Here is a 13689-nt window from a genome sequence, read left to right as displayed (position 1 = left end):
AACAGATTTAGAAGTCCAAAACAGTTTATGGTAATGATTCTAGTCCAATTCCAGCAACAAAACTCGAAAATCTGCACACAGGGCCTCCTACTCGACGAGTAGGATGAACTTTCCCTTGGACTCGTCGAGTCCCCCCATGGACTCGGCGAGTCCACTGAACAGTGAGCACACTTTCGACTTTTTCAAGCAATTTGCATCAAGTATAATGAAAAAAGCCTAGGCTCTGATACCACTGAAGGGTTTTGAGCATTCTAACACTCCTATGGTGTACATGCAACCCTAGAAACCTTGGATCTATGTTTTCTCTAATATACATGCAAATTTGATTTTTCCAAGGTTCACATCCTAACTAGCATGTCTTAGGGTACTTGTAATATAAAACTTAGTAGAATGACATACCTTTTTCTTGTGGTTGATTGTTTGGAGTTTTGAGAGCCTACCACCAATAATGTGGATGCCTCAAGTGGAATCACAAATCACCATAGAACTTGGAAAAATTTGACAGAATAGTAATGCACACTAGAAATCGGCCCACCTTCTCCATCACACACTCTAGTGCCATTTCATGTGCCAAAGACCTCTTTATATAGTATGGTGGATTAGGGTTACTTCCATGTAAACCCAAATACCCATGACCTTTCATTTCCATAGGATCCATGGGTTAAAAACTCCATGGACTATCCATGCAAGCTTAGCCCATCCTAAATGAACTTTGGCCCATTCTATATATATAAGAGTCCATATTTAATTAGTTTCTTTTTTATCACTAAATTAATTCCAAATTAATTCTTGATCAATACTAATTAAATAATATGATTTCATATTAATATATTATAACTTATAATATATTAATAAATCATAAATATACTATTCTCAAAAGATTATCCATACAAATTGTTTCGGTGAAATCCAACCCAAACGGACAATGCCGGGTCGGGTCAAGTACATATCAAATATAGTTACAGACTTAGACACTTTATCCAACACAAACTATGAACCAAAACCCAATATATGGCCCAATTTTCCAAATTGGGCCCAATCCTCTACATGGTCTCACTTTGTGGCCTAGCCATTTATTCTTGGTCCAACACTTGGCATTCTGATGGTCCAATATCTCATATCAGCAAGGCCCAAATATGGCCCATCTATGGCCCAATTTTCCAAATTGGGGCCAAACCCCTCACATGTGCCTTACCCTAAAGCCCATCCAAATATTCTAGTCCATATGCTTTTTCTTGGATGGCCTATCAGTAGCCCAATCACCAAAGCCCATTAGAAAGGCCCAACTCAAGGCCTAAGCCAAATTAAGGTTTTCTAAACCCTAATTAGGGTTTCCAACCCAATCATGTTCCAATTAATCCATTTGTTAAGCTTTTGATTAATTAATTATTAATTAAGTTAGGCACCACCCCCTACCACCTCGGGTAGTGGTGGTCAATGGCGGCTCACGGCAGCGGCCACCACCTCATGGTGGTGGCTATGAATTTCATTGATTATTTCGGCCACTATTTACAATTGTATAACAATATCCAAACTAACACACACACAATACAACACACACATACAATCACACACAACCACTCTTGTGGTGGCCGACGGTGGTACAAGGTGGCAGCCACCACCTCACGGTGGTGGTGGTGGCTTCTCTTGTGAAATCCGGCCAAGCAACACCCAAACACCACATCACTGTAATAAACACACACATATGTTTCAGTTTGGAAAATGGACCTAGCCACCCACCTGGTGGTGTACGGCGGTGACGATGGCGCGAGATGGCGGGCAGCAGCGGCGGTTTGCGATGACAGCCAAGCTAACTCTTTGCCACACTATTCCGCATTTAGGGTTACTATTCATTTATTAATTTGTCTATTTATTTATTTAATAAACGGGGTGTTATAGAGGCGGTTTTTATGGTTTGAAACATGGTTTTGTAATTATAAACTGCAAACAACACTATACAAATTTTAAATTGAAAGATGTGGTATGATGTGGTGTAGACAGTTTTATTAAGTCCACTCATGTATAGTCGGTGAGGTTTGAAACATAGTTTTGTAATTATAAACTGCAAACCGTACTATAAAAAAAATTAAACCGTAAGGTGTGGTATGATGTAGTGTAATCGGTTTGTGAGGTATATGTCGCTTGATAAACACCATGACTTTTGACAAAAATAAACAAACTACATTTTTCGCAAATTGCTTTAAACATTAGTGTTGAACAAGGTTGTTAAGATCGGGATCTTGATCGTAAGATCGTAATATCCTACGATCCTACCTATAAAAACCTTCCTGGATCGCAATGTGATCGTTTTATATGTAAGATTGCAGATATGATCGTAGGATCGGGATCGGGATCGGGATCGTAAAATCGAGATCCGATCTGATCCTACCATTCCATGAAAATTGCTAAATTTTGATCCGATTTTTATTATCTTTACCCATTTACTGATTGACGTGGTCTCGTTACCTAATGTACAATTGAGAATAACCCTATTCTTGTACCGTTTTTTGAACCGTAAATGACCAACAACGATAATTTTTTTTCTTTTACATTTTACCCTGATCGATGGTAGAATTTTAGATTTAGCATTAACTTGTAAATTAGTTTCTTCCTTCAACTAAAAGCTCAACAATAAAGACGAGTCTTTTTTCCAGTTTATTTCCTTTTACTGTTCAAGCATTTTCCTTGAAAACTTGAAAATTTGTAGTTTTTAATTGAGTTTCAAAAGTTGAAATTGTTATTGATTTTCTTTTATAGTTAAAGCAAATAACATGAAGGTTGTGAGTTGCTATTTTTGTATGAAAAATAATTAGTATTAATAATTATTTTAGCGATTTAAGTATTTAACCATGTCATTAACCACTACATGACTAATTACTTTTCTTTTTTGAACTATTTAACAGTGATATACCAAAAAAATGTGATAGTTATCTTTTTATGTAATGTTTTGTGGGATTTTAGGATCCCATGCGATCATATGTAAAATTAAGATCTTGACAACCTACAGATTAAAAAGAGTCTTATAGGGGGGTGCATGTAATGTGTAAAATCAACGTGGAATAAGAAAATGAACCCTTAAAATTGGGAAGAAATGATTACGAGGTCCCAATTTTTGCTTGACCATCCGGTTTCCATTAGAAAATCCAAATCTCCTTCCTCTTTTCACCCTTTCCCATTCCCATCATCTCCCAAATTTCTTGTAAAAGTCTATAATTTCTTCAATAAGGGTACATGTTTCTGCTATGTTTTTCTTTTATATCTTGTCTGTACAACTATTGCCTTGATTCTTCAACACATTTGATTTGTATCATCGTTTTTGTGATCCGGATGATAATTGATTGTTTAATTATCGTTGTGGTTGAAATGCAGGCGACTGGTTTAATTTGAATGAAAATAGATATCGTCGGATGCAATTTCGGATGGATTAATGCCTAATACCAAAACTCATAACGTTGATTCGTAAAACAAATTCGAAAATGAACAGACTTGATTCGAAGGAAAACTATGCCGATTTTAAAAACCACCATGATTCCAAAATCAATGTTGATCCACATCCTCCGGTATAATTTATCTTCAATATTATCAAATACTTGTTCATTTCGAGTATATAATGCATGATCATATTTTTTTTATTAATATTGTTCTGAAATAATATTGCAATAATAAGTCATTTTCCATGTTTATCTAGGGAGATGGTGGCGGTGATAATCTGCCACCTGTTCCTGCAGGTTCTGAACAGCCGGAGAGACAACCATCTCATAATGGCAACAAGGCATGTATTTTATTTGTTACTTATCACCATGTTTCAGAAATTGAAAAAAAAAATAGTATTAAGACTTCTAATTTTCTCATTTGAAATATTTATTGTGACTTTAAAATTGGAAAACTAGGTTGGTTATGTTTAAACAAATGAATTAATTGATGGTTTGCAGGTTTACAAGAGTGGCCCGTTATTTTTGTCATCAAAAGGTCTGATATTATTATCTCTTTTGTACTTAAGTATTATAAGTGTCGCACTTTTCTTTCATGTGTTTACTTTTTCATCATCATCATCTTTTCCACCATACTTGTTCTAGTAGTAAAAAAGTGAAATCCATGAATAAGGTTTCAGGTTCAATCAGTGACATGATCTTTCTTGTTGTGGGGACATTAAACATTCCTATTTAAAGCTAAATGCAAGCAATATCAATGCACTTAATCTATTTTTCTATCATACCAACCTACTTTCATTGCCTTTTATTAGAACACGGTACTTTCATTTTTTCTTCTATCAATGTGTTGTACTTTGAAAAATCGATCAATTTATAGCATTATGCTTACACCCTTTTTCAACTTTGAAAATTATATCCAACTATAGTTAGTGAAAAATGTTGTTGCATTTAGATGATATCAATATAATTGTTAGATTTTTTCTACCTAGAATGCTCTAATAAGAAGAAATGAAAGTAGCATCATATGATAAATTATTCAATAAAAATACAGTGCTACTTCTCTTTTATTTTTGACCACTGTTGTTTCATATATATTATTGATTATGCAAGTTTAATTATCCATTTTACACATCTTATGCAGGGATTGGCTGGACTTCTTGGAAGAAAAGGTGGTTTATATTAACCGAAACATCATTGGTCTTCTTCCGAAGTGATCCAGTAAGTTGCATACGTTTATACTTTTGTAATATCAGAAATTCATCCATTAACTGTTTTGTTAATATTCAGAATGCATCACCTCAAAAGGCGGGGGATTCGAATCTGACCCTTGGTGGCATAGACCTCAACAGTTCAGGCAGGTTGGCCAGCATTTATTACACCCATCAAATCACCTTAATAAAAGCCTGTAAATTTTTGTCCAATTGACATCAGACTACTTACACCGAGTCTTATTTGCCTTTTCATGTTTCAGTGTTGTTTTGAAAGCAGACAAGAAACTATTGACAGTGCTATTCCCTGATGGTGGTGATGGAAGAGCTTTTACTCTCAAGGTTTTTATTTTTCTTTAATGATATTACTCGTTACATTAAGGGTTAATGTGGCAAATGGGTAAAGGTAACTATTTGTTTTTTTTTTCAAATTACCATTGTTTAAAAAAAATACTATATTAGAAAATAATCAACCAAAGCTCCGTGTTCACAAAATACCGTTATTTGAATGTCTTTAAATGATATTTTGTGAACAAAAACAAATAGTTTGGTGCTGTAAAAAAACAAAAATAGTTCGTTACGCATTTATGACATTAATACTTATGTACTTGAACCCCTTTTAAACATATAGGGACTTCTAATGTCATAAATCACTTCAACTTTTTTTTTTTTTAATTCTAGGCCGAAACTTCCGAGGATTTATTTGAGTGGAAAGATGCATTGGAAGCAGCTTTGTCTAATGCACCTAGTGCAGGGATAGAGCAAGGACAAAATGGGACACCAAAAAATGAAAAGGGTGATACCCATGATGGTTCTCAGGAACAGTGTAAGATTCTCTTTATACAGGTCACTTAATACCTGATTTACAATGTGGGCCAGCTCAAGGGTTGTGTATTTGAAAACGTTGCAAGAATAATAATTGTAGAAACATATATATACAAATGTTTATGCTTTTTTTTAATTATTTATATATCCAACAGCAAAAGACGAAAAAACAAAATCAATCGTACTAGGTCGACCCATCTTACTTGCATTGGAAGATATAGATGGAACTCCATCTTTCTTAGAGAAAGCACTTTGTTACGTAGAAGACTTTGGTGAGAACAATCTATATATCCTTTTTATGATTGTATTTTTTCTAAAACTAATATTTTTCAGTTAAGTTGATTTATTAATTTGTCCTTTTTTGCATGATGCCAGGTGTCAATGTAGAAGGAATCTTGCGACAAGCTGCAGATGTTGATGATGTTGAGCATCGCATTCGAGAATATGAACAAGGTGAGTGACATAATCTAGGAAGCTATTTTTTTTTCATAGTGTAGAAAGAAAGGCAAAGTACAAACTTTTGACAAAGTTTTTTGTTATTTATTTTTTCATGCCAGTCATTTTCTCAAATTTGTTACAGGAAAAATGGAGTTTACTGCAGATGAGGATGGACATGTTATAGGCGATTGTATAAAGGTATGGCAATTATGTAAATTAACTTTTATTTATATTATTATTCTACTTTCTATTTCTTATTTAATTTTGTAAAACTGTAACTATGGTTAATTTTTTACCATGCTGTTTCAGTATGTACTCCGTGAGATGCCATCACCACCAGTCCCGGCATCTTGCTGTGCTGCTTTATTAGAAGCATATCGTAAGATTTCTCAAGATTTCTCATTGTATATTTACAACGGTTAAATGCAAGAAATAGCAACATACTTTGAAAAAACTATACAATTAAACACAAAGCTTATTTCACTAATGTAGATGAGTAGATCATCCTCAAATTACGATTAACTATTAAGAAAAAATATAAAGTACAATGCTATAATAGAAAAAGAAAGGGAAATTAAGTAACCTAATCATTATAAAAGGGTTTTTTCAAAGAAAATAACCAATTTTTTTTTATTTTTTTGAAAAATAAGAACTTTCTCCAGAATGCCCTTATTTTGGAGTACTGTTCATATTCCAGAGTTTTTTTTGTTCTTTATTCAATAAGTTTTTTTTTGGGATTCCTAATGTGCCATTTTGGATTTGATCTTCAAATTTCGTAGTTATTTTTTTTATTTTTTTCCAATTTCTTTTTTGAAAGAAAATATCTCTACTTATGTCCAAAATTTATATTTCAAAGTGTTTAATGTTACCGTTTTTCAATAAAATGTTTAATTTTATGCATTAAATCATATATAGTTCACATTAATATGTTTGTTTAATATTTTGTCAGATTTAAGTAAAAAAAAACAAAGTTTTTTCTCGAAATTTTGAAGTTGTTAATCGGATTTTAGACATGTTTTTGAAATTCCGAAGTTTTTTTTTTTTTTTTTTTTGAAATCCAAAATTTTAGTCTGGAATCTTGAATGTTGGTTCAGAATTCAGTTAGAAATGTATTTCTTTGTCAGAAAAGAGTTTTTGTTTGGTACGGATATTGTTTTATTCTGGACCAAATGGTTATTTTTGTTAAAAATATTTTTTCTGGTCCAAATGGTTTTTTTTTGCTAAAAATAACTTTTTATAGTTATTTTCTTGATACTTAATTACCTAAAAGGAAATGTAAAGTATAATTATGAAGTTGTTTTCTTGTGGTTATGGTTAGGAACTGATCGAGCCACTAAAGTCGGTGCCATTCGTGCAGCCATTTGTGACACATTCCCAGAACCAAATCGTCGGTTATTACAAAGGTAATTAACAATACAATTCCAAATTACTTCATCGATATAAAATTATACTATATTTTGATTTGAAAGTACTTATGAACAGTATTCTTCCGGAGGTTTAGGGTGCGTTTAGTTGCGGAAAAACGAGCTGTTTTTCGGAAAAAATTTCCAAGAAAAATGAGAATTTTGAAAACGCGTTTAGTTCGTTTATTTTTCTAAATTTTTCACGGAAAATGAAAATTTTCCGTTTTCTAAAATTACAAAGAATTGAAATTTTTTGGAAAACTAATAATTATTGTTTTCCATATTTTTCTAATTCCAAAATATTTCTAAAATATTAACATACATTTACTCCCACCTCTACCTACCCCCACCTTAACACCCTCAACCCACACCCACCCACTCCCAAGCCCACCCACACACCCCACCCCCCCCCCCCTCACACACACATACACATAACCACAAACACACACCCACAAACATACACACACAGCCACACCCACACCCACAAACACACATACACACACACACCCACCCCCACAAATATACACCCACCCCAACCCACACACACACAAACACCCACCCACCCCCCCACCCCCCCCCCCCACACACACACACACACAAACACCCACACCCACCCCCATAACACACACACACACACCCACAAACACACACACACACACACACCCACAAACACACACACACACACACACACCCACAAACACACACACACACACCCAACACCACTACCACAATCACCGACCTACCATCACCATCACCACCACCACTACCCCATCACCAGCATCACCGCTGCCACAGCAATCACCACCACCACCGCCGCCAACACCACCACTGCCCCCCGCCGCTGCCCCCACCCCCACCCTACCACCGCTACCGTTTTCTAAAAATGAAAACCGATAGAAATATACACATCTAAACGCGTTTTCTAATTTTCTAAAACTGAAAATGAAAAATGAATAAGTTTTAACTAAACGCGTTTTCTAAATTTTTCAATGAAAACTGAAACGAAAAACAAAAACTGAAAAGGGAAAATGAAAAACAGAAAATGAAAATTGTTTTTCCGTAACTAAATGCAACCTTAGACTTTTGCTGCTAGACCTTTTTATTTGGGAGTTTTGCCATAGGGTTTTTAGATATTGACAAATTTATTCCTTTCTATATATATATATATATATATATATATATATATATATATATATATATATATATATATATATATATATATATATATAAACAGCCACTATTTTTAAGATTTTCGTATGTTATCAGGTTTGACTTATATGTAGAAAATAAATTATAAATAGTGTCCCCTTAATTTATAGAAAATATCATTATACATTTTTTATAGAAACGGTCTATATGTTTAAAAAATTACAAAAATAGTCCGTATGTAATAGAAAATTTGCAATTTACTCCCCTGCAATATATTTGTTGGTCCCTACAACTTGTTACAAAAACAGCCCTATGTTTAAGATTTTTGCATTTTGTCAGATTTGGTCCCTATGTAGAAAATAAGTTACAAAAATTGTCCCCGTAATTTACAGAAAATATATTGTGCATATTTTTACAGAAATGATCTATATGTTTAAAAATAATTACAAAAATAGTCTGTACTTAATAGAAAATTTGCAATTTACTCCTCCCGCAATATATTGCCATGTTCGTCTCTATAGTTTTTTGTTTTCACACTTTGGCCACATGACTTTTGTATATTTGCAGGTTTGGTCCTTACACTTTTTAGTTACGCAATTTGCACCCCTCGGTGAAACCTTGCCTGCGTCCCCCACGAAGCGGGGGTGTGGAAATTTCTAGTTATATTAAAAAGAAAGTGCTTAGGAACAGTGTAGTTTTTTACTTTTGAAGTTTTGCCACATGACTTATATATTGTGGCAGCTTAGCCCCTCTTACTTTTGAAGTTTTGCCATATTACTTATCTTACATTTCAAAAAATCACTATTGCACCCCCCCACCCCCCCCCCCCCACCACACGTCACATCAACCTAGTTACAATAATTTGTAAATAAATTGTGCAGGATATTGATAATGATGGAAGCTGTTGCTGAAAACAAGACGGTGAACCGAATGAGTGTTTCGGCAGTTGCCGCCTGTATGTCACCATTACTTCTTCGACCGCTTTTGGCCGGTGAAGTTGACCTCGGAAAGGGACCGGACATGGGCGGCGATGGGTCTGTTCAACTTCTACAGGCGGCTGCAGCCGCCAATCATGCTCAAGCAATTGTTATCATCCTCATAGAGGAATACGATAAAATATTCGGGGTACCCTTTAAATATTCTTTTTATTTGTCAACATTGATCTATGATGTTTATATAAATTAGAGGTATTTGCAGGAAGAAGACATGTTAAGTGATCTATACTCGGATTCAGATGAATATGGAAGTGAGAGTGAAGAGGTTAGTGATGAGTATTATGAAGAGGATGAAGATGATGAGGATGTGGATGTTGAAAATAGATCCGAGCGTTCTTGTTCATATGAAGATTCCGAGAGTGTTAGTTATAGTGAGAGTGGAGATGATGATCACAGCAAGGTTGGATTTTTGACTAATTTTTTCCTTCTTGGAGATGAAAAAGAAAATTATACTCTCGACCATTGATTTATGGAATGTTTTAATACATTGTAGGGTTCTGGTAGCTCAAATTCTGTTTCCAATGAAGCTACTGATGATGTAGAAGATAGTCTTTTAGAGGATGAAGAGTTCATTATCAAGAAACCCAAACGAACTAACGTAAATGTTGATAAGACAAAAGTTGTAATTTTTTTTGTCATTTAGTGTTTGCATGTTAATAGCGTTTAATATTTATATAATGCAGATAAAGAAGGGATCACCCTTGGAAAGCATTGATTTAGTAACCGAACAACAGTAAGCAAACACTTTTATGATCAGCATAATAATCAAGACTTGAGTGTTCTAATATTAAATGTTTGTACTAACCATGATTTATTGACTTTCTAAATTCTATCGCTAATTAGAGCTGAAATTTTGAGGCTTGAGGCTGCCAAAATTAAATTGAAAGAGAGAATTGAAGCAGAGGTAGTGACTTTCATATTCTCGATCACTCTTCAACCAAGATTAATTTAAAAAAAAAAAAAAAAAAAAAAAAAAAAAAAAAAAAGCTGATATTGACACTAATTTTTTGTACGTTTTTATTTTTTGATTGCAGGCCAAAAGAAATACAGTTTTGAAAGAAGATTTGGTGAAAAAGAAGAATTCTTTAGAGGCGCGCCGTGTCTCTTTAGCAGAAGGGGTATTTACCTGATTTATGATTGAAAATCTCTTCTCTTCTATATTTTCATCTGAAACATTATATACATATAACAAAATTTTATTTACCTAAAATGCAAACCATTGGACCATTTTTGCAGTTTTGTCAATGAATATCTATTAGCTTAAATTTTGTTACTTCTTAACATCTCTTCAATTGTTTTGATAGGTGTCAAGATTAGAGGAAGAGTTGCAGAAGGAGAAAGCGTCACAAGGAGCTATACAATCTTCTGTTGATGTAAAAGTTTATTTTCTTAGTACTCTCTTGTTTATTAGTTGTAAATTTTCCTTATATCATTAACTTCTAGATGTTCTAAAGACAAATGCAGATCCAGACGATACCCATCAGGTAGTGGCTGATGATTCTGGATTACAAAATCAACCTCGAGAACAAAGGTCTGGTTCCCAACCACTTTCTCCTGATCTTGGAAAAGTGTAATCTCTAGTTCCTTACTTTTTTTTTTTAAAAACTTTTCATCATATGTTCATATGTTCACTTGTCACCGTCACTGTTTATGTGTTACAACTTTTTATCATATGCTCACCTATCATCGTCACTGTCACTGTCACTGTCATTCTCATTGTCACTGTCACTGTCACTGTCACTGTCACACTGTCACTTTCATTATGTCATTGTCGTTGTCATTGTCACTGTCTTTATGTTACAACTTTTTATTATATGCTCACATGTCACGGTTATGGTCAAAGTCACAGTCACAGTCTCTGTGACTGTCACTTTCACTATGTTATTGTTACTGGTACTAGTATCAAATATTAGATATCTTTTAGTTATTGTGAAAGTATCAAATTTGTTTTCACATACACCTAACTTTTTTTGGTTACAGAAAAGATAAAGAGAAGGATCGTTTATCTAAAACTACTTCCCATAGGAGGAAGGTAACAATACTAGCAGCATATCTAATTAGGCCCCATTTGTTACCCATTTGTCTACATTAAACTTGAACCGAGACTCATCCCAATGGGACACAAACTCCAATTTTTTGCCCTACCATAAAAGGTGACATCGAAAATAACCCTATAAATTTTTTGTTTAATTTGTTTGTAACAGGAGACACATTCTAGCAAGGAACACGTTGATAAAAATCCATTTCATTCATTTTCAAGTAAGCATCCTGAACGGAGTATAAGCAAGTGTACAAGCTCCAGAAGGCCCCCTTCAAAAGCCGAGGTACATATTTTATATATTTTTCTCTCTAAAATTAAGTTTCAGATAATACTCAGTGACTGAATTTAAACATGTTTGTATGTGTTTGACAGGCAGCTAATACAACTTCAGCTTTGTCCAAAATAACAAACCGACTCAATTTTCTGAAAGAAAAACGAACACAAATAGCTGATGATCTGCAGAATGTGGACAAAGATTGTAAAACTCATAAACAGCAGCATAAAGGGAGTAAAAAATGGTCAGAATCTCCTCCAATACCTGATGAATCTCACATACAATCATCAGATAAAGGAAAAGAAAGCTCTTTTCAACAAAAGGAAACTTCTATGGATAAAGGAAGATCTGAAGATCAATCAACACACTCCAGATGATCCCATGGAAGTTTTTTTTTTCTTGATTTTTTTGGGGTAAAACGATTACTGTGTTGATATGTATTAGATGGGTTTTGTAAGCAAAAGTTTATTAAAAGACTGCTAATTTAAGTGATTAAGGATATGAATGAAGCTCTGTACAACTCACATGAAAGGAAACATGAAGTCTGGAGAAGTTTGATTGACTGTTTTTGATCGGCTTTTGTGATTAAGGATATGAATGAAGATCTGTAAATGCAACTATTTATTTTTATTTTTTTAATGTTTTTAAAGTGGACCTACTAGTTTGATGATTAAGGCGCTATTCATTTTTTTTTGAATCTCCGTTGGTTTCTAAATTAACCCGTATGGGCCATTTTCTCCTCAAGAGCTTTTATTTTTAGCAGAAGATCTGGATTTGAGCTTCTTATTGCTATCATTCTTTTTCTGTAAGTTACGTCAATTTCGTTTTTTCATATATGGAGGTTTTGTTTGTTTCAATAAATATTAAATTTATATTTTGAGATAATATTATAAAAACCTTAAGGTTTTATGGAAAATGTCGGTTTTACCTTCCGACAGAATTTAGGTTGATATATGCAAACTTGTAAAAAAAAGTTCGATTTTGCTATTTTTACGGGTTGAACCGGTTGCGGGTTGGAAGTCAGGTTTATTCATCCTAAAAAACCACCTGTTTTGAGAACAGAAAAAATCGCCGGTTAACTCAAAAACGGGTCAAAACCATTGTGGTTCAACCAATCAAAAACGAATTTTAAAATACTAAACAACATGGGCCATTCCCAACTGGAAACACCCAGACTATAGGCCACTTCGTTTCGGTGATAGCCCATACTCAGATAAAGGATTGAAGCCATTTAAATAATAAAGGTGCACAGCTATATTTCTAAATTATCTTTTCTTTTCAATTTTTGTGTCAATATTTTCACGAATTTAACCATGCCATATTTCCTTTTAACTTGAACATCCATCTTATTGTTTATCTAACTTATCTTCTTTTTTTCAAAATTTGTATCAATATTTGATTATTTTCAGACGAAATTAAACATGCAATATATATATTCGATGTCCGGTCCGGTTTTCAAAACAACACCAAGATTCGAACCCGGACGCTCCATCTTAACCACATAACATCCTTTCCAATAGGCTAGCAATGGATTTTTGTTGAAAATCCTTGAAATTAAAATATATAAGTAGTAATCTAAAAGCTTATATATTATATAAATACAAATTTTTTCAAATTATTCATGTATTGAACATGTATTTCTTTATTGTACTTTCAGTATAATTTTTTTTTTGTATTCCCAATATAAATACTTATTTTTTTCTTCGTAATTTGAATAAAAATATAAAATTTTCATATTATTAATACAAATACGTATATTTTTATATTTTTCAATGTAGAAATACATTTTAAAGGTACTTATATATTTAAAACGTATTTATATACTTCAAAAATATTTTTATAATTTAAAGTATGTATTTGGTCTAATCTTTTTGCAATTTAAAACTACAATACAAATCTTTTTTGTATTCCCACATGGACCTATC

At 33.4% G+C, this 13689-nt stretch overlaps 1 protein-coding gene and 1 long non-coding RNA gene across 2 annotated transcripts; both read left to right on the top strand.

Moving 5' to 3' along the window:
* Nucleotides 1–3124: 3124 nt before the first annotated feature.
* LOC145137576 (uncharacterized) lies at nt 3125–3769 on the top strand. The gene is made up of 3 exons (XR_013721132.1): nt 3125–3227; nt 3370–3560; nt 3689–3769. It is a non-coding gene; the product is annotated as an uncharacterized LOC145137576 (long non-coding RNA).
* Nucleotides 3770–3800: 31 nt separating this feature from the next.
* LOC145140524 (rho GTPase-activating protein REN1-like) lies at nt 3801–12427 on the top strand. The gene is made up of 22 exons (XM_079073986.1): nt 3801–3827; nt 3933–3969; nt 4573–4649; nt 4719–4789; nt 4903–4981; nt 5321–5465; nt 5620–5736; nt 5840–5917; nt 6045–6100; nt 6212–6281; nt 7221–7305; nt 9336–9579; nt 9652–9849; nt 9943–10047; nt 10133–10182; nt 10293–10353; nt 10484–10567; nt 10754–10822; nt 10904–11019; nt 11430–11481; nt 11654–11773; nt 11863–12427. The coding sequence occupies exons 1-22, from the start codon at nt 3801–3803 to the stop codon at nt 12139–12141; spliced, it is 2220 nt and encodes a 739-aa protein (XP_078930112.1). The 3' UTR covers nt 12142–12427.
* Nucleotides 12428–13689: the final 1262 nt, after the last annotated feature.

Source organism: Lactuca virosa, chromosome 9 (assembly GCF_052849685.1).
Source record: "Lactuca virosa cultivar CGN04683 chromosome 9, Lactuca_virosa_CGN04683_v6, whole genome shotgun sequence".
Taxonomy (NCBI): Eukaryota; Viridiplantae; Streptophyta; class Magnoliopsida; order Asterales; family Asteraceae; genus Lactuca; species Lactuca virosa.
Note: the sequence above shows the minus strand (reverse complement) of the source record. Positions and strands in the feature narration are given on the sequence as shown.